The sequence below is a fragment of the Phaseolus vulgaris genome, chromosome 3 (assembly GCF_000499845.2).
Source record: "Phaseolus vulgaris cultivar G19833 chromosome 3, P. vulgaris v2.0, whole genome shotgun sequence".
Lineage (NCBI taxonomy): Eukaryota > Viridiplantae > Streptophyta > Magnoliopsida > Fabales > Fabaceae > Phaseolus > Phaseolus vulgaris.
In genome coordinates this window covers 32,486,774-32,514,756 of record NC_023757.2, presented here as the reverse complement: position 1 = coordinate 32,514,756, position 27,983 = coordinate 32,486,774, and the positions used below count along the sequence as shown (strand labels likewise).

The window sequence follows — 27,983 nt, the reverse complement described above, 5'->3', positions numbered from 1 at the left end:
CTAACTATTTTAAACATTAAAAATATTTATTTTTTAATGCATTCAAATTTAAAATTATCAAAAAAATAATAATTTATTATTTTTTAATTTATTTTTGAAATGGTGCTAGATAGGGAAATAAAAACAAAAGAGTGCTAGATAGGGAAATAAAAAAAAAAGGGTGCTAGTTAGGGAAATAAAAGTGTAAATGGTGCTAGATAGGAAATTTACCCGTTATGATTAATATTATTATTTTTAATTATTTACCAAAATAACACAATTATTTATAAAGTGTTAAAACAACTATCACCTACTGTTTTCATAATATAATTTATTGTGTACACCATAATTAGTTATATTATGATGAACCATGGTGTTGTGAGAAACAAAGCCATTAATGAAATGACCTTAATTTTAGAACCTTTAATATTTAGGTTTAATACAAGAAGTCTAATCATTAATTGGATATGTATTTAACACATAATTATTCATTTCAATATATCATTTGTTTTTGAATTAATTATTTTATACTTTATTTTGTAATGTTAATTTTAAGAAGTGTCTTAAATGGTAAAAAAAAAAGTATAACATTTGTGGTATAATTAAAATGACACCTCAATATTTTGTTATTAAAGTGAAAAATGTATATCAATAGAAAAATTAGTTATTCAGGTTTGGTTTATTTTAATATAACAATCATCTCTCTAAAAACTATTATCTTTTCCTCCTTTATCTTCTCTCTTAGATTATGACCACCTCCTTCATCAGAATGACGACCGAAGATCACCACTAGCTAGGTTCCTGACAGTCAATAGTGTAATATTGTCTAATAAGAAATTTAGTTAGGGTAAATTCATCTTTGCTCATTTTTCTCTTTGAGTCAATTTTGAGTTTTAATGGTTTCATATGATTTTTAAAGCTTCAACATTTGTCTTTGTTAGTTTAGAGTCCTGGTCATATGTTTGGATAATTGATCAGGACTATGTATTGCAGGTCATGTTATCCCTATGTTCTTTAGAAGTTGGAGCTCTTTGTGGGCACACCTACTTCTACTCAAGTAAGAGAAGCTAGATTTATTTTTCATAAAACTCTATGTTGGAAGATCTTAATGTTAAGGTGACGTGGTCACCACCTTCAATTTTTCTTGTAGAGTTGGTTATTGAGCAAATTAAAGAATTTTGAAGGAGATTGAATGTGAAATTATAGAGTTGATAATTTTTTTCCATTTGGTAAATTACTTGTTGATGGTGATATGAAGAGATGATTGAAAGTGTTTGAATGGTAGTATGACTTATTTGAATTATAAATATTGATGATGATTGATTGTTGAATTTGAATTTGAATGAATAAGATCTAGAAATCATTAATATATAGATATACATCTTAACACAGTAGTTTTATGAGAGTAATTATCCTACTCTCAGTAAGGTAATATTTATTTTGCTTTGATATATTTCGTAAAATTACAAAATTGGTATAATTTTTTTAAAGAAAGCTTGAAAGATATTAGATTTGTAAGTTTGATTTTTGTTAATTTTGCTCAAAAGTGATGGATTTTCACTCAAGTGAAGGATCCTCACTCAAGCAAGATTATGATAGAAAAATTCACCTAACTCTCGAGTTCATTTTTGCTCAAGCGAAAAAATTGTCAGTCAATAAAAAATGGAGTGAGAAATTTACTTGTTCTCGAGTTTATTTTCGCTCAAGAAAAAATAGTACTAAACTAGACATGTTCTCTACGTCATTTTTCTCAAGCGACGATTTTTTCGCTTAAGCGAGGCCATTTAGGCTCAAGTTAGATTATTTTCGCTGAAGCTAAAAAAAAAACTCATACTTTGAATTTTTCTTTTGGAATATTGTTTTATAATTTTTTATTATTTTAATTAAATTTTATGCAGATTTTATTTATTTAAGTAATTAAAAACAATTAGTTATGTATTTATGGGATTCCTTTGATATTTTTGGATTGTTTAAAAATGTAAATTTTGGATGATTGAATGATGTATTTATGTGTGATATGAAATATGAAAATGTGATTGAGATATAATATTGTCAGGAAATGAAATACTCTATTGAGATTGTTAGGATATGCATTGACTTGTGATTCATTTAGAATGAGATACCTGACTCTATTGATACAATAGAATCATATAGATGAATTTATTCAAGTGGTAAGAGTCGAAGAAGGTCAATATGACTTTGTTTGTGGTTTGAAAAATAATATGGCCTGATAGATCATATGAATTAACCTTGTTATGTAAGGTGATTTGAATATTAAAATTATTATGTGCATAGTCGTGTGGATTTCAAAGTGAGAGTGTATGACAAATGCATATCTCCAAGTCTAAGTCAATGCACGAGTCTTCCAGAAGTAGAGTTAATTGTTTGTGTATGCTAGTCAGTGAATTTTTAAAATGAGTAATATGGATTATAAATTATGATAGACAATTCGTATGAAAAATAATGAATTTTGTGTTTGTGATTTAAAGTTACATTTATATTAAAAGTTTTAAAAAGTATTAGTTTACCATGTGTTTGTTTATTTTTTTTATTTTTTTTATCTATAGTGATAGTGTATTATACAAAAACAAGTGATAAAGCTTCTGAGTGGTATAAAGTGTTTTTATTTTCACTGACATTTTGTTTGATATATATAAATATTAAATTTCGTAAGATGAGGGATGTAACTTTAAGATAGTATATGAATGATATGTATATGCTTATATATTTTAATTAGATTTGTATATGTATGATATAGTATTTAAATGATATAATTAGGGTTGTTACAACATTTATCTTATTTATATATCTTACAAATATACTATTTTTCATTTCTAAATTTGTTGCTTGTTGCATTCTTTTCTCCCTTTCTCCTCATTTTTATATTCATAAAAGACTTAAAGTCAATAACTGATATTAAATTATTGCTGTGAATAGTATCATCGCATAATTCTTATCATTTTTAGGTTCTATTAATTCATCACTTTCTCTTATTTATTTTGTAATATTTTTTATTTTACCTGTTTATTTCATTGTATACTATTTAATTGAGTTGCAGTATAAAATGTTTAGTAGATAGTATAAATTTGGTTTTGGAAAGTTGAAGAAAAAGAGAAAAGTATAAGAGTTAATTCAATCTCACCACATTGTTCTAGATAAATTTGTCCCTACTAGTAAGAGAGAGATAACAAAAAGTTTAAATTCAGAAAGAAAGAAAAAAAGTATGAGGAAACCACTTTTAAATGATATTGAAAATGTTGATAGTATTGTTTACAGTAAAATGCAAGTACATAAATGGAAATAATTTATTATAAGTAAAAACGTTGTGCATAGCACACGTGAAGTCTATTTCTTGAAAAAAAAAATTATATAAGACAAGGAAAATTTACTGATTTAGTGATAGAAAATGGTTCAATAAGAATTCAGACAAGATAATTTTCAAATTTCAAAAATAAAATTAGTAGATATCTGCATTATATTTTTATTAAAAGTTATTTCCAAATGGAAAAAAAAAAATGATAGGAAATGGGTAATTTCTACAGATTTGGATAAAGTGTATTGCTTTTGCTGTAAGTTATTTATTTTAACTTGTCTTAGTCAATTACGAAATGAAAAGGAACTAAAGATTAGAAAAATATTGACTTCAAACTCAAAAGCCATAAAAATATCACTAATATGACCAAAATGAAATGAATTAAAAAAAGATTGAACCAAAAATAGATAATAATTATAAAAGGATAAGTTAATAAAGAAAATGAATATCGAAAAATCTTTTACTTTGAATTATTGTCTTTGTCAACCATGTTTTTAAAAATGATCTTGCTTCTCATGGAACAACTGAGAAGATATATGAAAAAGTTATGGTAAATTTTTTGGTTTGATTGAAATGTTTACAGAATTTGATCTTATTACATAATAACATACCTCTTAGGAACATTGTGAAATTGGGGCTCACTGATTTTTCCATTATAGTTTTGATGCAAGTCATAACTCTTATTATATAATGAATGATTTTCATATTTTTTAAAATTTCATAATACATAAGGATAATGTCTCTTTTTTAATGAAATTGTTAATGTTTTGTATCTAACACCCCGGAAAATACATCTAACTATTACAATACAGGTTCTACTTATTTCTATATAAGCATAAAGTTTTTCAAAACATTCCTAATACATGATTAGGACATATAGAAATACAAATATTTACAATATAAGTTTCATAATCAACGCCCTAAAACTCTTCTGATCCTCAGATACCTGTAAGATCATCTGCTCGTGTACGTAGTACAGTCATCGCAGTTCAAACACAACAAGAAAAGCAAGGGTAAGCTAGTGAAAATAGAATTTTATAATATACACAATTAAATCAAAAGAGAAAACCAAGTTACATGATCAATTTCTCAAATTATTCAATCTTCTTCAAATCTCAACAATAAAACAATCACATAGATCTCACATGGATCTACACATCCAGAATATTCAACAAACAACATCTTCCGGAAGACCCGTATTAAGTAAGTCCTACCAGAGACTAACACCTGATCCAAAGATTACCAGCGAATCCAACAGAAAGGATCAGGGTAAGTTCAATACAACCCAAGCCGTGCATCTCATATGTCACGGTGTGCATGAACTCCCCCATCAGCTTCTCACCACCTGATATCTTAGTCTATGTGACTTAGATCATCAGTGAAGCTCGGAGATCTCTGTTACCACATAGGCATCAATACTTAATACACAGCAAACATCAGTCCATACATTATCCCAAATGTATGAATTCAATTCCATACCATCCCGTCATACAATATCATTCCAAACACGATCCACAACATTCAAAAACGTAATTAAAAAAAAACAACACTTAAATATTAAACCATCAAAATATAATATTTTTACAAATTTAAATAATATATAAACAAACAACCCAATATATATAACACACAACATCCCTGCAAGAAAAATTGAATATTGGGACCACGTCCCTTCCGCATTTAGATCTTCTATCCTAGGGTGCTATAAAAAAAAAATTTAGCTTCCCTGACCTCAATTGCTTGCTTTCCAAGCAACTTTTAGAATTTTATTCCCCACCGTTTGGATAAGCTTCAAGATTTACGGGCCTAATGCAAATTATCCAAACAGAACAAAAATTCAGTATATAATAGAATAAGTTGAGAGGATTAAACTTCTCAACTGACCCCACCAAGATTGATGACTAAATCCTAAGGAAAAACAGAGAACAAAGGATATTTAGAGTAAAAATGAACTTACTCTGTTTGAAAATCTGATCGGGTAGAAATGTTCCTTAACTCCTCTGCTACAGCGTGGTATGATCAGATTCTAAAATAGATGAAGATTGGGAGAGAGGGAGAGAAGAGAATTGGAGAGAGAGAGAAATGGAGATAAGGAAGAAAAAGAAGAAGAAAGAAACTGTGCGTGGGGGAGGGGTGTCTCTGTTTCTGTTTCTTTTTAGAAAGAAAAGGGTGTTGTTACATTATCTCCAACTACAAAAATTTTCGTCCTCGAAAATGAACTTACAAATATAGAGATTAAGGTATGATGCTCGTATCTCCTCTTCAATTTCCCAAGTGGAGTCTCCAGATATGAGATCCCACAATACTTTCACCATGGGAATACTCCTTCCACGAAGTTGTTTCACTTCAAACGATAAATTTTCTTTCACCTGGATGGAATCAGACTCTAGAATGTGGTTGGGATCAGGTACATACTTTCTTAGTTGAGATACATGGAAAATATTGTGAATGTTAGCTAAAGGAGGAGGTAAAGCAATTTCATAAGCAATGGGGCCTATTCTCCTGAGAATTTGATAAGGTCCTATGAACTTAGGAGTCAATTTCTTGGATTTCAGTGCTCTTCTTACACCAGTGAATGGTGTAACTCTCAAAAAGACATGCTCACCCGCAGAGAATTCTAAAGGTCTTCTTCTTTGATCTGCATAAGATTTTTGCCTGCTGAGAGATGTTTTCAACCTTTCCTGAATCATTTTGACTTTCTCATTGGTTTGTTGTATTAATTATGGTCCAATTAACACACTCTCACCATCTTGAAACCAGCACAGAGGTGTCCTACACTTTCTTCCGTACAATGCCTCGAAAGGAGCCATTCCTATGCTAGCTTGGTAACTGTTATTGTAAGTGAACTCTACCAATGGTAGAATTTCATCCCAACTGCCCAAATGATCTAACACACAAGTCCTAAGCAAATCCTCTAAGGACTGGATAGTTCTCTCTGATTGTCCATCAGTCTGAGGATGATATGCTGAACTAAGTCTGAGTTTAGTCCCCAAAGCTTCTTGAAGTGTTTGCCAGAATCTGGAGGTGAATCTGGGATCTCTATCTGAAACTATGCTGGAGGGTACACCATGCAATCTGACTATTTCATCTATGTAAATCTGAGCCAACTTCCACATAGAGATTCTCAGGTCTATATGTAGGAAGTGTGTCGTCTTTGTCAACCTGTCCACTATGACCCAAACAGAGTCATGCTTCCTCAAAGTACGTGGTAAGTGGGTAACAAAATCCATTGAGATACTATCTCACTTCCACACTGGAATGTCTAACTGAGTTAACATGCCTCCAGGTCGTTGATGTTCAATCTTTGATTTCTGACAAGTCAAGCAAGCAGCTACAAACTTAGCTGCATCATTCTTCAGGCCATGCCACTAATAAGACTTCTTGAGATCTTGATACATCTTGGTCATTCCTGGATATAAACTGAGTTTGCTTTTATGACCTTCAGATAACACTGTTTGCTTTAGTTCATTATCCTTTGGTATGCATATTCTATTTTTGAATCTCAAATACCATCCACTCCTAAAGAGAAGTCTTTAGCTTTGTTAGTATTTAATAAGCCCATGAAGTTCTTCAATTTTGAATCTTCCAACTGCTTCTCCTTCACCTTCTCCAGAAATTCATTAGTTATAACAAGGGTATTACAACTAATGCAATTTGAAGACATGGAAACCTCCAAATTCATACCCCTGAAATCTTCAACCAATGCTAACTCTCTAATCATAAGCGAAGACATTTGTATCTTTTTACGACTCAATGCATCTGCAACAACATTTGCCTTCCCAGGATGGTATATCAGCTGGAAATCATAGTCTTTTAAAAATTCAATCCATCTCCTCTGCCTCATATTTAACTCCTTCTGATCAAACAAATACTTCAAGCTTTTATGATCACTCAACACATTAAAACTAACTCCGTAAAGAAAATGTCTCCATATTTTTAAAGCAAAGACAACTGCTGCCAATTCTAGATCATGAGTTGGATAATTTCTTTCATGCACCTTTAACTGACGAGAAGCGTAGGCAACAACTTTCTTATTCTGCATCAGAACACAATCAAATCCCTGATAGGAAGCATCACAGAAAACTTCAAAAGACTGATTGGTATCAGGGATTGTCAATACAGGAGCATTAGTCAACCTTCTTTTCAACTCTTCAAAACTTCTCTCACATTTTTCAATCCATGCAAAAGGATGATCCTTTCTAGTCAATTGGGTCAAGGGGGCCACTATTTTAGAAAAACCTTCTATAAATCTCCTGTAATATCCTGCTAACCTGACAAAGCTTCTAATTTCAGTAACTGCTTTAGGACGTTCCCACTGAAGTACAACCTCCACTTTAGAAGGATCTACTGATATTCCCTGTGTAGAGATGACATGTCCTAAAAATTGTATTTCTGACATCCAGAAGTCACATTTTGAAAGTTTAGCATATAATTATTTTTCTCTCAAAATGTTCAGGATGGTTCTAAGATGTTCTGCATGTTCTTCCCTTGTACGAGAATAGATCAAGATATCATTTATGAACACTACCACGAACTTATCAAGAAAAGGTCTGAATATCCGATTCATATAATCCATGAAAATAACTGGAGCATTAGTCACCCCAAATGGCATAACCAGAAATTCATAGTGACCATACCTTGATCTAAAAGTAGTCTTCTAAACATCTTCCGCTTTCACTGAAATTTGGTGATAACCTGAGCGCAGATCTATCTTAGAAAAGACAATTGCCCCATGCAACTGATCCATCAAGTCATCAATTCTAGGAAGAGGATATTTATTCTTTATTGTCAACTTGTTTAATTGTCTGTAATCTATGCATAGACGTGACGAACCATCTTTCTTCTTCACTAATAGCACTGGAGCTCCCCATAGAGAAACACTAGGTCGAATGAATTGCTTCTCCAATAAGTCTTCTAGTTGTTTCTTCAATTCAGCTAACTCTGCTAGTGCCATTCGGTATGGAGAAATTGACACGGGGCCTGCTCCGGGAATCAAGTCTATTGCAAACTCTATCTCTCTTTTAGGTGGAAGTCCAGGAATCTCATCAGGAAATACATCCATAAACTCCTGAACTACAAACATATCTTTTTGTACTTTATCAGTAACTATAGAACAAGCCAAGAGCATAAAACATTCTGCACCTTCTCGTATCTCTCTCTCAAACCGATGAGCTGAGATAACCTGCATTCCTTCTAATTTAGGGAAAATTAACTTCTTCCGACCACAATCTATAAGGATATGATTAGCAGACAACCAATCCATTCCCAAGATAACCTCCAAATCTTTTAGAGGTATACAAATCATGTTGATCTTGTATCTCTGCCCATCTATAATTACTGGACACTCATCACACATGGAAGAAGTTACTATAATACCTTCTGTTGGTGTAGATACCACCAACTCAAATTCTAATTCTCGGACTGATAACTTAAGTTTCTTAGCACAATCAAATGATATAAAAGAATGGGTTGCCCCAGAGTCAAACAATACAGATAACTGTGTTCCAAGGATAGAACAAATACCTTTAACAAGGCTATCAGACTGTGAAGCTTCAACTCCACTAATAGCAAAAACTCTGCCAGCAGCTTTGGGTTTTTGATTACTATTTTGTTGTACTTGCTGCACTCCACCAGAATTTGGAGCTCCCAATTGGACACAACAGTCTTTTGTTGCATGACCATACCTGTGACATCTATCACATGTCACATTTGACATTGGATGAGGACAAAATCTAACAACGTGTGGCCCACCGCATCGAAAACATCTGAAACTAGGTGGTGATTGAGAACGGGGTCTTCCACTGCTATAAGATTGAGGTCTGAATAAGGTTTCTTTCTATCTTCATATTTAGGCATGCTTTTAGAAGGTCCTCCCACTTGAGGCTTAACAAGTCTGCTACTATTTTTCAAACTCTCCACTACTTTTGCTTTCTCCATTAGAGCAGGGAAATCTCTAATAGACATAGGAATCATCACTTCTTTAAGTTCTTGCTTCAACCCAAACTCAAATTTTCTACATCTCCAAGCCTCAGTCATGGTCTGGGTGTAGAATCTAGTTAGGTGTTTGAACCTAGTAGCATACTCAGTGACTGAAAGATTTCCTTGTTCCAGCTGCATGAATTCGATTTCTTTTGCATACCTGACACTATCAGGAAAATACTCCTTCAGGAATCTTACTTTGAAGTTCTCCCAAGTGGCATTTTCTCCTTTGTCTTCCATCATTTGCTTCATGCCTATCCACCAGAATTCAGCTTCTTCAGTTAGTACATAAATGGCATAGGATAACTTTCTCTCTTCAGGACATTGAGTAGCTTCAAAGATTCTTTCTATGTCTCTCACCCACTGGTCTGCTCCATCTGGATTTACCTTGCCATTAAATTTGGGTGGATGGTGTCTCAGAAAATCCTCCAGACTAAAAGTATGGGGTTGTTGATGAAGCTGAGATTCTGCTTCTAATCTAGCTGTTTCTAATTGATGAATGGCGGCCTGATGCTGTTGTGCCATAGTAGCACTCTGTTGTTGCTAGGCTGTTGCCATCATCTCTATTGCCCGAGCTAAGTTGGGCATATCTACTGGTGGAGGAGGAGTAGGTGGTCTACGTGCCATATACTAAGCACATAAAGAATTGGGTTAGAAATTACTAAAATTTCCAACTACATCTTTAAGACAAATTAACTTCAAAGAAATAATCATACGAAACAGGTAAAAACCAATCAAAACTTATCTCTAAAATGTACTCTAGCTACTTAGAATTAAGATAGAAAACAATCTCGATCTAGTCATGAGTGTGCACCCTCACCACTCTATCAAGATTCTTTTCATTCTTAATACTTTCATCTTTATTCATAACAATTAACTTGACTCGAACACAAACAAGATTTCAAGAAAAACAATTTTGTCAAACATCTTATTAGAAACTTTTAACTAAGTCTTGAGGCTAGACTTAGACAAAAATCTACACGCAAAAGAAACAAAATAAACCCACTACCCTCAGGTTATCCTAAGGATGAACCGCTCTGATACCATTAAATGTAACACCCCGGAAAATACATCTAACTATTACAATACAGGTTCTACTTATTTCTATACAAGCATAAAGTTTTTCAAAACATTCCTAATACATGATTAGGACATATAGAAATACAAATATTTACAATATAAGTTTCATAATCAACGTCCTAAAACTCTTCTGATCCTCAGACACCTGTAAGATCATCTGCTCGTGTACGTAGTACAGTTATCGCAGTTCAAACACAACAAGAAAAGCAAGGGTAAGCTAGTGAAAATAGAATTTTATAATATACACAATTAAATCAAAAGAGAAAACCAAGTTACATGATCAATTTCTCAAATTATTCAATCTTCTTCAAATCTCAACAATAAAACAATCACATAGATCTCACATGGATCTACACATCCAGAATATTCAACAAACAACATCTTCCGGAAGACCCGTATTAAGTAAGTCCTACCAGAGACTAACACCTGATCCAAAGATTACCAGCGAATCCAACAGAAAGGATCAGGGTAAGTTCAATACAACCCAAGCCGTGCATCTCATATGTCACGGTATGCATGAACTCCTCGGAGATCTCTGTTACCACATAGGCATCAATACTTAATACACAACAAACATCAATCCATACATTATCCCAAATGTATGAATTCAATTCCATACCATCCCGTCATACAATATCATTCCAAACACGATCCACAACATTCAAAAACGTAATTAAAAAAAAAAAACACTTAAATATTAAACCATCAAAATATAATATTTTTACAAATTTAAATAATATATAAACAAACAACCCAATATATATAACACACAACATCCCTGCAAGAAAAATTGAATATTGGGACCACGTCCCTTCCGCATTTAGATCTTCTATCCTAGGGTGCTATAAAAAAAAAATTAGCTTCCCTGACCTCAATTGCTTGTTTTCCAAGCAACTTTTAGAATTTTATTCCCCACCGTTTGGATAAGCTTCAAGATTTACGGGCCTAATGCAAATTATCCAAACAGAACAAAAATTCAGTATATAATAGAATAAGTTGAGAGGATTAAACTTCTCAACTGACCCCACCAAGATTGATGACTAAATCCTAAGGAAAAACAGAGAACAAAGGATATTTAGAGTAAAAATGAACTTACTCTGTTTGAAAATCTGATCGGGTAGAAATGTCCCTTAACTCCTCTGCTACCGCGTGGTATGATCAGATTCTAAAATAGATGAAGATTGGAAGAGAAATTAAGAGAGAGGGAGAGAAGAGAATTGGAGAGAGAGAGAAATGGAGATAAGGAAGAAAAAGAAGAAAAAAAAAACTGTGCGTGGGAGGGGTGTCTCTGTTTCTATTTCTTTTTAGAAAGAAAAGGGTGCTGTTACATTGTATGTTTAATCATTTTTATTAATATTTTTCTATTATAGATATAAATATAAGGGGGCGAAAGAAAGTATTAGGTATATAAATCAAATAATATTTTACGCATCATGTGCATGTCATAATTTGAGTTTAACTTTGTGTGATACCAAATAATGATTTTTATTTAAAGATAATGTACGCAATTTTTCCATAAAATCTTTATAATGCCATAAAAATTATAATTGAAAGTGTTAAAACAATAAAGTTTTAAGCGCCAAAGATAAGAGGCCTTCAATTATCAAAATAGTGTGAAGATCCGAGAATATAAAAAAATAAAGTTATATTTAGAAACTTATGATGAAGAAAAAATGAATTTGTATTAAGAATGAATATTTATGTGACACTTTATTTGTTGTCAATTCTGTAATATAAAGATATGCATTCTGCTACAGATGATTTAAGGGATCTCATTTCTTATTTTGAAAAGCATATTGAAAATTGTTTTAGATCAGTTTTGGAATAAAAAAATAGCTAATGAAATAGATATAGAATCTAACGTAAAAAAAAGAGTAAAATCCATTAAAGATGACGTTTCAATGAAAATGTTAATAATGAAATTACATACTCAGCTGAAAATCCATTTTGTATTGAATATATTTTATATATAGTAAATCAATTTTTTTCTTTTATTGAAACTCGATTTGAACATTTGTTACAACGTAAATATATTTTTTGGTTTTTATCTGAATTAAAAAAAATATTGTATTAATCTTGAATTTTCTTAAGATTTACTGATTGTTTTCCAAATTGCTTACAGAATATTCTTAACGAAACCTGTAAAAGTGCTATTACTTAAATAATTTTTTTCAAAATTAAAATTACTTAAAAGATCAACAATGTTACAAGATATATTAAATGAATTAGTCATCTTATCTATTGAGTTTGAAATATTGTAATTACTTCATTATAAATTTATAAATGAGTTTGCTGCTAAAGAAGTTAGAAAAATATTAAAATTTAATAACTAATAAAGTTTGTCTAAATTTTTTATCTTAGGCCTCAAATTTCTACACACGATTGTGTTAGAAGCAATATCCCACCAAATTTTTTTCCCTAATATGCTTCTTTATCAATTTATTTTTTTTTTTACTTTTTTTTTCAACCAAACAACACTTATATACATTCAATGTTTATTTTTAAACATTTAATCAAAATCTTTAATTTTTGTCTATTTATTTCATCACATTTAGTAATGAAAAATAAAGTCAACTCATTGTGAAAACTAATCAAAATTGTGATAACTATATCTATATTGATTATTATATTGATCATGATAAGTATATTTATATTGATGAGATACTAATATAATTATTGAATAATATAGAATTTTTTAAATTAGGTACTAACATGGATATTTACATATTGTTTTGGTCCTGTTTTGATATTAATAAAACATTATTAATTTATTAAAAAATATAAATAAACATATTCTCATTAATCTCTAGTTGGTCCTTGATTTTGTTTTATTAAAAAAATTATTTTTCTATTATATATATTTTTACAGTCTCTCTCAACTTTGTGTCGTTTCATATTAACAAGTTCATTCTCTCAACTTTGTCTCGTTTCATATTAACAAGTTCATTCATATCTTTAAGATGTATATTCCTCTCATTAAAACCTTGATTACAAGTCGTTTTTTGATTACAAGTCGTTTTTTTATGTAGTTTTTCTCAAATGATAGATTGTATTTCAAGAAACATAAATTGTAATTTTATTAAATTAAATCATTTATAAAAAAACATATTTATTCATTTTTATACCTTTTAAATATTTTTATTTATTATTTATTTTTTGTGGTGTGCAATTTTGAGTGCTAAACCATATAAACTCTTAGTTTATTTTGTAACCTACCAAAAATATTGTCTTTATTGTATTTGGTTTCTAGTTTCATTCTCTCTCTTAATAGTTTAACTTGTTTTGCGGACCAAATTCATTAAGATCCACAAGTTAGTCCATAACATTACAAAAGTAATAGAATATAGTTTTTCCGAAATTTTAATTATGTGTAATTGTTTAGTCTTATACATAATTACTTAACATTTTTATAATTTTTATTTGATACTCTTATTCAAATTTATTTTTTAATATTTGACATTAAAAAAAATATATGTTTTTTATTATTGATAATATTTTATTAAAAAAAATATTATTTAATTAATATATAAAATAGGATAAAACTTAAAATTTATTTTTTAATATTTAACATTAAAAAAAATATATGTTTTTTATATTGAATCATTGATAAGAAAAATATTATTTAATTAATATATAAAATAGGATAAAACTTAAGTACCAGTATATTAGCCAATGATGAGGATGAAATACAAATTTCATATAAAAAAAAATGAGACAAAAATAAATATAAATTTTTACTTTAAAAATCATGTATATAACAGACATAAAAAAAAAAGAGACCACAAACGAACTGGGAAAAGATAAACCAATAAAAAAAATAAGAAATCATCACACAAAAATAAATTATTAAAAATTATAATTTGAAGTTTCTCTTGCAATGAGCACTGACTTTTTTTATTGGTATACAAAAATTTTGGAATATCAAATATATAAAATATAAAAAATATTTTTATTTATATATTAATTTATACATATGTAAAAAAATAGAGGGGATGAAGGGGGAAAGTGGACAAAGCCCAGTCTCACATATAACAAAGCTCCACAAGTGGTTATAGTTTCCTATAAAAGTATATAATAATTACTAATTAACTTATTTAAAACACTCCTGAACATAGGAAGAAGATATGTAAAATAGTGTTTCTCTTTTTTTAGTTGAAATTATTTACACAGCTACTCCAAATAACATTAATCTTAACAAAAACTAAGAGACTAGATTGTTTAAACCTTGAAAAGATTTTAGTAACATATATAAATATGAAGAAGAAGTTGGTTCTTAGAACCTGATATTACTGTTTTGCTTAAATTGTGTATATGTAGAATGAGATTTGGAATGGAGTAAGATGAATAATTGATTATTGGGCCATGCAGTTTAGATGCACCATTAATGCAACATAACTTGTCTTCCACATTGTTCTTGTTCTATCCCATCACCACTGGATGATTCCATATCAGGCACTGTACATTCACTTGCTTTTCATACAATTTCGTATGTGACATGTCTATTACATATTTTCAGTTCTGGTTGGTCGTATCAATCTACACAACCACTTTCTCATTCACAAATTACAGGACATATCTTTTATTTTAATATTTTAACTATCATTATTATCTCTTCTACAATCTTATTTCTATTCTCCAAATTGTTCATATGGTCATAAATCACTTATAATTTATAATGTAATTACTATTATATCTACTTTTTTTTTTAACTTTTTTTGAAAATATATAAAATTGTGAAGTATTTTTTTTTCCTCGTTAGTATAGATGATATTAAACATTACAGATATCAGAGTTACAGAAGGCTCTTTATAAAGGACAATAACTTTTATTTTATCTTTCTTTCTTTGTGTGTTATGATTCAATGTGTTATGATTCTAGTATTTAATTATTGATTTTTTTTTCTTTAGTTAAACTTTAGAATGAGTGTACTATTTGTATATATTCAGATCATTTATTTTGTTTTGAATAACAAGAAAATGAGATATTCATCCTCATATCCTTTGTCTTCAGATTACTCTTTTGTTCATCTTTATTCCATTTTGTTCATATCTGTTCTATTTTGTAATAGATGATAAAAAAATTATAATTATGAATAACATTTTCTTTTCTGATAACAATACAAGCATTGTCGTACTATTAATTATTATTACTTTTTAATTAAAATTACAATTTTATTGTTGATTTTTAGAATATAAAAGATCGAAATTTTTTGAAAATGTAGGTGGAAAGAAGTAAAGTTATGATTTTGCTGTAGAATCTTGTAGGAAATAATATAAGCGTAGAGTACAGTGGTTGTAGATCCAGCATTGTTCGATAAAATGGAAAAAACAAATGAATGCGTATACTTGTGATCAATCAGCTGTCATTCAACCAAATTCCCCAAATGTTGCATACTATTAGTGTACACCTTTTTTTTTATATTATTAATTACTAAGCCGTAATATGTTTTTTTATAACTTTTTAATTCAAATAAAATAGAAAATGTATAAATGTCCAGATACGAATTATTTATTTAATGCTAGATGCGAAACCGTAGGAATCACGAGGAATTATTACCTCTGTATATCAATATTTTTAAAATTAAAAACTATAATATGATATGTTTTTTCTTAAATTAGTGTTTTTCTTTATTTTAATAAATAAAAATAGAAAGTAAAACTATAAGATTTAGATTCAGATAAACCAATATAGACAAAAAAAATGCTTCCACTGAAAGTAAAATTGAATAATTATTTTTTGTGGCTTGTAGTGAAAAAAATGAGATTTATTTTAGTGTAGTTATTATAACTATTTAGTGGAATTATTTATTTAAATAATCATTTAAAAATTAATGAGTATATTTAATATATTTAATTAAATTTTAAGTTTCTAAAAAATTTAAGTACCTTCAATTCATTATTTTTTTAAAATTTTATTTATGTTGAGTGTTATAAATTTTAAATTTGATTTTGTATATATAAGATATTATTATTTAAATTGAAAGATTTAGGGAGTAGCGCGTAGCGGGTGGGGCCAGGATGAAACAGACATGTCATGGAAGCACTTGCCGCTCTTTCCCAAAGTTCTAACTTATGCGGCAAAATGGGTTAAAAGTAAAAAGCCATTGATGACGTGTCTTACCGAGTTTCCCGGCGCATGGTAGAATCCCTCAACAAACTTCAATCTAACATACGCCTGGTGTGGTTTCCTCAGAGTGAAAGCGGTGAATTTTGGGATTCCGGCAATCAATCATTGTCCAGTTTTTATCTTTCTTCCCTCACCCGGGGTTCACCTCACACCTTCTGAAAGCTGCCTACAGCACGCCACGTGCACCAACCTCACTAAAACTGTTATTTTAATTTTATTATATGCTTTTATTTAATAATTGATCTGAAAAACGTTTAAAATGGAATATGATATTAGAAATAAAAGATGAAACAGAAATACGGAAGAGAAAGGGGGTGAAGAGTTTGTCCCTGTGTTTGTGTTCAAGTCTGCAATGCCATAAGTATGGCCATGAAATTCATACGAGAGGATCCCAAAATATCAACTTAGTACTCAAAACATAGCCACGCAAATAGTACAAAACATGATACAAAAAGATGGAGCAAGATCAGACAAAAAGCACATACAAAAACAAAATTCCTCTAAATTATTTTCTTAGGTGTAAACCTTTTGCTTAACTCACACACACTTCTTTTGTTTAAACTTTTAACATTTTGTTTCATACGAATGAACACAGGGAAGAAACTAATGGAAGGGCCAAAAAATTGAGTTTTTTTTTTTTTCAAATTTGTGTAAGTTAGCAAACATACGTCGACGTTTGATTACGTAAAAAGGAGTAAAGATGTATTTTATTTCTGCCTCAAATATGTTTGTATAATTTTTTGTGTTTTTTTTTATTTTCTTAAATTTTATTTCTGGCTTTTATCCCACTTTGTAACCACGTTACACTGCGTTATAATGATATTTACAGAATAAAAATAAAGTTAATATTGAAGTAGAAAATGTTTAAAATTAATATATTCTTCATTCTCTTTTTTACAATTTTTTTTATTGTACTCTCTTTTATTTTCTTTTCCTGAAAGATTCATCTTTTTAATTAATTCTAAGTGTGTTAGGAAATAATTAAAATTCTAATTGTTCAATAAGTTTCATGAACGATGATGAAATATCTACAGATAATAATGTTGAAGTCTGACAGTGAATAAGTCATTGCAAATTAATTAAAGTTGAAGATGAGAATAATGAATATGTTAATAATACTCTAAATTCATATGTTGAAGGGCAGTAACCAATAACTAATTAGAAAGAAGAGCGATTAATGCAGACTAAAGTCTAACATGAATTTAAGATTCGCCATACTTAACGAGTAGTTTTTTAAAATTAAAACAATTTCATATATAGTGTTCTAATACTAATATATTCATATAGATTTATGAATAAGAAAATAAAAATGTTAATATCCAAGCATTATTAGTAGATTTCATGATAATAAAGTTTAGAATTTAGACCATCTCTTATCACATTTTAAATTAATAAAAATGAGATGAAGTTTTGAGAAAAATAACGAAAATAAATAATGAATATAAATGAGATAATATATATATTATTTCATTTTGTACTAATATTTATTTTAATTCTTAAATATTTTTGTATTCATTGTAAATGAGTCGCTTTTGATACATAAATATACATTGGGAAAAATATTTTGACACCATCTTTATTAAAATAAGGCATTTAATTAAAATATAAATTATATCAAGTAATAAAATCAGCTGTGAAGTGGATGTAAACAATTTGATGATATATATATATATATATATATATATATATATATATATATATATATAACAACTATATTGCAATAAAAGAAGAAAAAAAGTAAACAGGTAACACAATTAATCAATTAATATTTCCTGTTTTTGTGAAAGAAACTTTACACAACTATTGCAGTACATATATACAATATAGTTGTTGATTCATGCCATCCTAAGAGAAAAGTTAGACAACTTAATAACCAAAAGAATAAGGAAACACAACACATGTACAATGCAGAAACAATTAATTCAGAATAGTGTAAAATAATTTTTGTACGGTAGTGGAAACAGTATAGTATTTTTCCAAAAGTAGATAACATAATTAAGAAGAATGAAATAATAGAAATAACTAATTAAAGGAAAATATATGTATTGATATTGTTTTATTAATAAATTTATTGGATTCATGAGATATTAGAGAAATAGAAAATAAAGGTTTCAGAAAGAGAAAGAATAATATTTATGGAGAAATTATTTGTCACAATATACATCTCTTTTCATTTTAAACTTTTTCATTAATTTTATTTTATAAGGGGCTATTTGTGCTATTGTTATGTGTTTTACTAAGTAACTTTTTTGTAATAGGTTTAGAGTGTCACTTAAATATTTTTATTTATTTATTTTATTATTGTCAATAAAAAAATAAACTTTTCTTTTCATGTATTTCTATTATATCTTTAACACCATGGTTTATGAAAGAATATTTTTCTCATCTACGGTGAGTCTCACCTCCATCAAAGGATGTGTGTCATTTCTTTAACTAATTCCAAAGTTTTACCTTTTTTAACTATCTTATTACTTCTAAGTTTTTTCTTTTCAATTGAACCTCTTACAATTCCTCCTCGATTAAAAATAACCTTGTCTTCAAGGTTGAAGTTGGAAAAATATTTTTAAATCAATATTGTTGTATCCTCTCATGTTGCTTATGCTTTAGGAAAACCTACCCGATGTACCAAAACATAAGAAATATACATGTTTATTGTTCCTAATGATTACATGTCTTTTCATTACTATAGTTGGACTGCAATAAAAGACCTCTTTCAATAGTAAGCAATGACAATGGTCTATAAGGTTGAGAAGTATCTCCTTTGAATGGTTTGAGCAATGTGAAACATAGAATGAATCATAGAAGATGTAGGCAACTTAAGTTTATAAGCAACAAACCTACTTGTACATTCATATGCATCTGATCTCTTTCCAAGTTTTGCTTCAATTGATCCAACAATATATCCCTTTGTTGTAACAACTCCTTAAAGTGAAGGAGGATTATTGGCTTCTAAACTCTACCTGATTAGTATGAAGATATTTATCATACACTGCTTTTAAGGGTGTCATCAATAGATTGTTATGAAAAGCAATGTTATACCAATATTCAACCCAAACAACACCTTAAGCCAACTCACTGGATTTTGAAATATAACCATAAGACTAAGGATGGTAAGCTACAAACAATATCAAAGAGGTCTCTTGAAGCTTGAACAATTTCTACTATAATTGAGTACTAAAGTACTTTATTTCTATATGAAATAATAGATTTAGGTATACAATATAATTTCTCAGTATTATGATTGAGTATTGAATCCTTATATATGCATGAAAACTTATAGGCAAGTTGGTTTGATTTTCACATTATCTTTTTTTGTTAAATATTTTGCATCTTGACCATTTGTCTTTTTAAATGTCGAGTCTTGTCTCTGCTTTGTAATGGAGCCACAAGACTCGTGTTATGTTTTATTTTCTATGTTGATGGTTGGAAAATACATACTTAGTAGTTGTGCAGGAGTACTAGAATCAATATAGAAAATCAAAACAAATATATTATCTTGGTATATACTCTTGATATCCAAAGTTTCAATCTTAAAAGATCCCTAGGTTTAGTTATTGAAACTTTTGTGTCCAAGGATGTGGTGTTTCTCTATGTATAAGTTTGTTGTCATAAAAGTTATGTGGATAAGTTTAGATATAACTATTGTTATATTGAGGATGGATGGTTGATAAAGATGTTGTTATGTTAAATCTCATTCTGGTTTTTGTTCTTCAGTGCTTGACAATTGTGACCAACTCTATTATTCTTTTGGTCATTTTTCTTATGAGGGGAGGATCTCGATGAGATGAGAGGTTTTTCCGGTTTGCCAATTTTTTATGGCTTTTGATGTTTTTTTTATTATAAAAATACATAATCTATTACCTTTTTGTAATAAAGTTAAAACATCTCCAAAATATCTTATATTTAATTTATTCATTCTTTTGCTTGAAGAAAAAAATCTCAACTATACTTCTACCATTATAATTTGTTTTAAGGACAATAAAATGATCATATTTAAAAAAAAGTCTTTTCAGCACTACCTTTAACTTGCTTTAAATATAAATACCATTAACTTACTCAAAATATAAATCTTTAATAAGGAGCTCCAACCCAACAAATTGCTTCGAGTAATCCTCTTCATATCTCTTGTTAACGTTATCTATCTTTACAATATTTTGTTCAAATATTTGATCTCAAACTCTAAACATATCCCAATTTTTTAATTGATATATATTAAAATTGTGTGAAGTTAACTAACATATTTCAAAACCATACGAACAAGAAAAGATACAATAATTCCTATTTTATTTGTTATTTTTTTCTAAAAAAATTAAAAAATATATAATAATATAAAAGAATATATTAATTTAGCCTCCCTAAATATTGTCTTTTTTTTTAGATGTGGTAAAATATTTGTACTCAGTACCAGATTTTGACCAATAACTACCAAGATAATATACTCAGATAATATATCATGCAAAGCTACTAGAATCCAAATGGTTAGTGAGTATTTTTTCTTTCTCCTATAGACATAGTGTACTACTCTTACCTTGTACATGAATAAATAAATTATATAAAAAATATATACCATCTTTAATTACTAAGAGTACTGACTCTTGAAAAAATTTAAAGCTTAAAAAATAATAAATCTGACTACAAGGTTGTGAGGCCAATTATAAGCTCTGCCATTTAATGTAACCAACTAATATACATACAAAAAAAAGTATGTAATTACACCAAAATAGTGGGACAATGAGATTTTTTTTTTGGAAATTTTCAACTCAAAACACCATCATAAGTTACAACATAAATTTAAGAACATTATAAATTTGACCTAAAGTGTGAATCAATACTAATAATATCATCTACAAATAATTTTGTTGATGTAAATTATTGATATTAAGAAAAAGACACACACATATTAATATTTATTTACAATTTTACTACTTTTATAATTCTATTATTTTTATGAGTAACTAATTGAAAAATATAAAAACTGTTCTGATTTAAGTCTGAGAGAGAGCATCACTAAGGTTAATCGTCGCATATTGTCCAAAATTAATGCTCGATTTTATTCTTAAAATACGTCTCAGTGGGTTGAGGGAGGAAGAAAAAGTATATAAACTGTCATTGACCTCAACTCCTGAACGATATGAGACTATATTGGTAATACAAGAACAAAAATAATATAATTTGAAAAATATATATAATTTGGTAAGAATAATATTAAAAAAATCATGTGATAGTTATTTTTAAAAATAAAAATTATTTATTTATTTTAAAATGAAAAATTATTTATCTTAATATAGACCTACATTGTTTATTCTAATCTATTTTTTCATTAAATAAACTGTTACCATTTACATAAAAGACTGCTACAATTTTAAAACTGACATCTTTTTTTCTATTAACAAATTATAGATTGTAAATGAAGAATAATTGTTTATATGGTATTATAATGAATCCTGAAAATAATCAACAAAAGTGAAATTTAAGGGATGTTTGTTTTAGTCCCAGGTTGTAGTTTCCCTTTGGTGATAGGTTTGGACAGTTTCCACTGTTACTGTAATTATTTGTAATACAAGTAAAGATATAGTAATGGTAAACTATATATGGCTGATGGTTAGTTAAGGGGTGTTTGTTACAGTTTTTGGGTTTGGCTTGCCCAGTAACTGTTACCTTTGCCTAGTTTTGTGTATGGGTTCTAAGGCTGCTAGAGTTGTAGTTTTTATAAGTGGCTTTCTCAAAGTATCAGATTGTTATCTCTAGTTTTGCTGTCAAGATAAGTTATGCTTGGATCCTCTTCATATATGTTTTATTTCTGTGAGTGGTCCTACAAAAAGTCAAGCTATTTTTTATCCCGGTTATGGTGTTGGTGGGGTGAAGAACTTGAGATTTTAACGGAGGACATGTTACCATGGTTATATTACAAGGTGATGATGGTCCTCAGGGTACACCATGTTTGAAACTAGAAATAAGAAATTTCATACTATATAATGTAACCTCAATTTATATATAATGTAACCTCAATTTATAGTACATGGTTGAGTTAAACTTAAAATTCGCTTTTTAATATAATATCAGAGTTTATTTTAATAAGTTTTAAGGAGTTGTAAAATGTAGGTAGTGAATATCGGAACTCGAAACACATATTTGGAAGGGCTTAAAATTTCACTTTTAGGAAAAGGGTTGCCATCTTTACCAATTATAATATATATCCCAATAAGAAGAAAAGTCCTATGAGAGCATTCTCACAATGAAAAAGAGATTGAGATTTATAATATGATAGTGAGTTAGTTTAGGGTTTATGATTTAGGGTTTAAATAATTCCTTAGAAAATTAAAATCTTCTCTTTTATGGTGGGTTCTATTTTGGATGAGAGCACATGTTGCTGAGTGTCATTTAACCTCAAATGTTGGGGAGAAGCAACGAACCAACATATCTTTGTGAAGATGTCATGCCTTACATCCTTGACATAGATTATGTTGTTGATTTATTTTTTGTATTATAGTAAGTTGTATATGTACAAATTTTGATTAAAAACTAAACTTATTGTACGAGGATTGGAGTACCCCAAGTATCCTCATTTATATTATTCTTTATTGCTGATTAAAAAAAATTAAAATCTTCCCTTACATCAAAACATCATAAAAACAAATGGACTCAACACCATAGGGTTCATGGCGTTTATTAACAACATGTTGGGTAACTTTTTTACGCATTATTTTCTCATTTAGATGGAATGCAGCAATGATTGTTTTTGCTTCTTGTATTTTTTAGGTTACAACGTTCCTCCAAATGTCATCTCCAAATGTTGACACAGTTAAGAATCAATCTAAAAACAACATTCCCCACATCTTTAAGTAATTTTTAATTTCAAGCTTTTGATAAAATATAAGTATTAAAAATTAAGAAGTGAGTTGAAGTTTAATTTATTTAGATAAAATTGATTTATAAAGAGAGGATTGTTCTAATTGTATATTATAAATTGATTTGATTTTTAATTGGTTGTAAGATTTTCAATACATTGGGATAAGTTCATAAGAATCTAAATAACATGATAAATTTATTAAATTTTGTTAGGATAGATTCTAATATTATATTAAAAATAAGTTAAAATTTATCTTTATAATAAAAGTAGCTGCAAAACTTATAAAATATAATTGGTCTTATCTCTTATTAAATCTCTAGCATTTAAGTCATCAACCTAAACAATGCAGGTGATAAACTAATGCAAACAAGTAGTCTCTAAAAAGAAAATTTGGTTAAGGAGTAGTGAATGTGGTTCGTGTCATTTGTAGTAAAAGTTGTAAAATAGAATTAGGAATAATTAATGATGAGATAAGTAAAAGGAGGAATATTTAATTAGAGAAGGCAATGTCTTGTGGTGCTATAGGATCACCTAATCAATATGTTATGATTAAGACACATGACCTTATCCAACAAAAAAAAGAAGCTATAGTCGTTTTAGTTGTTTATGTATTTTTGTGTTTGTGGTCCAAGGTTTTCATAACTGAAAAAGCAGCCAACCGAAGGCAGCCACGTAGGCAAGAATCCCGTCACTCACCAACGCATTGGACAAGCGTGTGCAAAAATCATAGGTCTTTCTACACATGCTTCAACTTTACTAAAAAAAGAATGAGGATCAAACTTTACTAGGTTTTCACATTTTGTTTTCACATAAATTTTACTTTCTCCTTTTCTTCCTACAATAATATACAAAATTAAATAATAACAAAATCATATTGTACCTACTCGCCGAGATAGAGATATTTTGAAGTGACAGTATATATCTCATAACTAAACTCTTATTTTACTTAAAAAAATCTTTATTATTAAACGATTATATATGAATTATAAATAATCATTATACGATTAACTCATTTCGAAAAGAAATATAAATATCAACTCTTCATAAAGTATAATTTATCTTATTCTATATTCTTAATTCGGATAACTTTCCACACTTATTATTACTATGTTCTTACTTAGTTAAACATCAATATTTTTTAAATTAATCTCTCTTTTTATCTCGAGCAACTGAGATCATTTATACTAAAAAAATATTTGGATTCTTACTGGACAATTTTCGAGCACATTCCCAATAAGAACACGTACCATTTCAAAAGGGTAACATTACACTTTATTTGGAAGGGTGAAGGAAAACGAAGAAGAGAAGAAAGAAATAAAAGAAGAGAATGAAATGAAGTGGCACACGGCATCATACACAGATTGTGATATTGAGCTGGGCTCACTGAAAGTGAAGGGGAGTGCCCCCACTATATAAGGCAATCACGTTTTTTTTTTCAATTTGAGACGTGCAAAATAACATGAAAACACTCATATTCCCTTGCACATTCCTCTCTTGCTTATGATAAACTCTAAGGTGTTTATACATCATCATTAAGATGTTTCTTATTTTTAATGTTAAACTAATTATAATGAACTACCGAAAACATTGATTATTTTAATTAATACATTTATCACTTTTGATAACAACATATGTTAAAAATGTGAATAGTTAAACTAAAAGCATAGAATTACTTTTACTATGTGTAAAAACGTATTTAAATTAATTTAATATTGTGAATATAGATTTACATAATTTCGTTAAGTTTACATTTATTAACTATATAATCATCATAAAGAATTCAATAATATATATAGTGGTGAAAAAAATGAGGTATATATCAGTTTGGCATAAAATAAAGCCACACACTTCCATCTACTCCACAAGCTATCTCAATCCGTGACTCGTAGAGATTCTTCCACCAAAAAGCTTAGACAAAGAAGGAAAAGAAGGGAGAGAACTTGATCGTTTTTGTTTTGTTGAAACGAACTAACTATATTCGAGGAGAGCTGATAAAAAAAACTATATTCGAGGAGAGAAAAGAAGGAGAATATTTGTAGTTGTTCAAGTGCAGAGAAGCATTCAATGACTGCGAACACAGACACGATGTCGATCATTGGCAAAATGTACTGTTCATCGTCTCAGACTGTGCATGTGGTGAGAAAGAGGCCACGCGTGGTGAATGGTGGGGGTTTTGTAGTCATGGATTCTAGTGCCCAGAGGGCTGTGTTCAGTGTCGAGGGTTGTGGTGTTCGTGGCAAAAAGGGAGAGCTGATCCTAAGAGAAGGAGATGGAGGCGCTTTGCTTCTCATGCTTCGGAAGGTATATTTACTTTACTTTCTTTTTTATGTCAAAGTTTATACTCTGAAGTCAAACAACAAAAACAAGAAATAACCAGTTTGGATTAGATTGAAGATAAAATTTCTGGTAAAAAAGTGTAAAATCACGTGGAATTTACTTTCAGTTGCTTATATGGTATGAGTTTGTATCGTTAAACATGTCTTTAAGGATGTGGTTATTCAATCTCAAGACTTGAAGAGGTTAGTTTTCATGAAATGTGCAGGGAGGCATGGTTGAGGCCTTGAGCATTTACAAGAAGTGGAAAGGTTACAGTTTAGACTACGAAGGATCAAGGAAGCTGGTTTTCAGCTTGAGAGAACCCAATTCTTGTTTGGTTAAGAACAAGGCAATCAGAATCTCCACCAGGAACAGAGGCTGTGATTTTAAGATCAGTGGCTATTTCTCGGACAAGTGTTGTAGCATTGTTGACTCCAAAGGCAACGACGTAGCACAGGTACGCCAACCAATTCATTTGTTTGTTGAGTTGATCAGAATGTGCATAACAGTATCACATGAAAGTAGCATTAATGTGCTGATTGATGATCTATTTATTAGGTGAGGGTGATGAAGGAAGTGGAGGAAGTGATGGAAAACAATGATTTTTATCATGTGGTGGTGAAACCTGGGATGGATCAAGCTTTTGTTTTTGGAGTCATAGCTATCCTTGATTACATTCATGGGGAATCTACCACCTGCTAAATTCAAAAAACTTATCAAATATGATTGAACGTGTCTACAACCAAGTTGGTATGTATTCGATATAATGTTTCTTTAAGAATTGATTCTTATTTTGTTGTATAAAAAAATTATTATTTATCTTTTTTCACTTTGGATCATTGCTTAAATCATCTGATTTAATTTAATTGTTTTTTATCGATTTTTTTTATGTTGAATCCTGTGAACTAATGGTGATTAAACATTTTCTAAGACAAGAATCATAAAAAATAGTCTAGAATTAGTTTGTCTTGCACATTAGGAAGAAATGTAGCCATTAAGGTAGTTTTCCTTGTATTAAAGGAGTTTGTCTTACATTGGATTTGTCTTGTTTGTTTAATAATGATGAATGTGATTTGTTCCCTGCAAGATGGTTAAAGTTCTTTCACTCAAATGTTTAATCTTTTGGCATATGTTGAATTTTGAAGGCTTTATACCTCATGCGTGTACGTAATTTGATGCTATAGTAGTGAATAACATCACAAATTTCATGTTGAATGAAATATTCTCTTCAAAAAGTGGCTGATTGCAGAGTTTTCTGATTTGAAATTCTCTGAATGATGTTATGATCTTTATAACTACGCTTTTTGCAAGTAAAGATGCTTTGAACATAAAGGTAATGAAACTCATTGTTTGGCTTTATCCATTATTCATATATTTATGATATACATTCATTAGTTGTTGGAAGATATTTACCAAAGTTGAGATTGGACACCACTAACTTTTTTCATATTCAACATAAATAAGTTGAACTATAGTTTATTTCGTTTATATGTAAATCAGGTCCAACGGAGACATAATCTCTTTTAATAACTCTATTAAAAAATAACTATTTTTTATTGAGAAACTTAATTTTTATATTAAAAAGTATCCAATTTTAATAATTTTTTATAGGATTTATAAAATGAGTAAGTTTTTATTTTAATTCTTAAGATTTTTTGTTTTTATTTTAATTCTTAACATTTTTTTTTCATTTTTATAAGGTTAAACCTCTTCTTTACGTCAACTATTGATGTGTCAAATAAAAAACAATACTATTTTAGATGACTCATGATTGTATATTATATCATATCAACATGATATTTTTTTTTAAACTCTACATTACTAAAATAAGTATTATTTATCTACTTTAAAATGATCTTAAAACTTCAAAATAACAATGTCATATTTTCGAAGAATAAAATAATATACTTTATGATGATAAAAGTTAAAGCATAGTTATTTGAAAACAAACAATGTAAAAAATACAGTCAAAATCAAAAGATAGTTATTTAAATAAGATTAACAAATTATTTAAGTCTATTTTATACACCATTGACAAATAAATAAATAAAAAATTATTGAAGTTTAATAATTAAACATACTCAATTTTATATTAATTTTAAACAATCCCTCGATTATTATTTAATAGTTAATAAAAAGTAGAATAATGTTTCTTTCATCCTTACTTTTTTACATTGATCTAACATCCTTCTTTAGTTAGTTCTTTTTCTGTTCTCGGTCCTTAGGGAACAGTGTATTAAAAAGGTAATAATATCCTTCGGCAATTTTATCTTAATATTTTCTTTTTTTTACTTTATAATGGAAATATCAATTAGAAAATAAATTATTTACTATTTTAAA

At 29.0% G+C, this 27,983-nt stretch overlaps 1 protein-coding gene and 1 long non-coding RNA gene across 2 annotated transcripts; one reads left to right on the top strand and one right to left on the bottom strand.

The window, feature by feature from the left end:
- Positions 1-4,081: 4,081 nt before the first annotated feature.
- LOC137807164 (uncharacterized) lies at positions 4,082-11,612 on the bottom strand. The gene is made up of 3 exons (XR_011080481.1): positions 11,448-11,612; positions 11,222-11,296; positions 4,082-4,250 (listed from the first exon to the last, which is right to left on the bottom strand). It is a non-coding gene; the product is annotated as an uncharacterized lncRNA (long non-coding RNA).
- Positions 11,613-25,171: 13,559 nt separating this feature from the next.
- LOC137805873 (protein LURP-one-related 6-like) lies at positions 25,172-26,532 on the top strand. The gene is made up of 3 exons (XM_068605768.1): positions 25,172-25,628; positions 25,870-26,100; positions 26,202-26,532. The coding sequence occupies exons 1-3, from the start codon at positions 25,392-25,394 to the stop codon at positions 26,343-26,345; spliced, it is 612 nt and encodes a 203-aa protein (XP_068461869.1). The 5' UTR covers positions 25,172-25,391; the 3' UTR covers positions 26,346-26,532.
- Positions 26,533-27,983: the final 1,451 nt, after the last annotated feature.

What these genes read in the sequence shown, in the direction of transcription:
- LOC137805873 (XM_068605768.1), top strand. Translation starts at nt 25,392, where the DNA reads ATGACTGCGAACACAGACACGATGTCGATCATTGGCAAAATGTACTGT. An exon ending in TGCTTCTCATGCTTCGGAAG is followed by an intron (nt 25,629 to 25,869) that starts GTATATTTACTT and finishes TGAAATGTGCAG; the next exon opens with GGAGGCATGGTTGAGGCCTT. An exon ending in AAGGCAACGACGTAGCACAG is followed by an intron (nt 26,101 to 26,201) that starts GTACGCCAACCA and finishes TCTATTTATTAG; the next exon opens with GTGAGGGTGATGAAGGAAGT.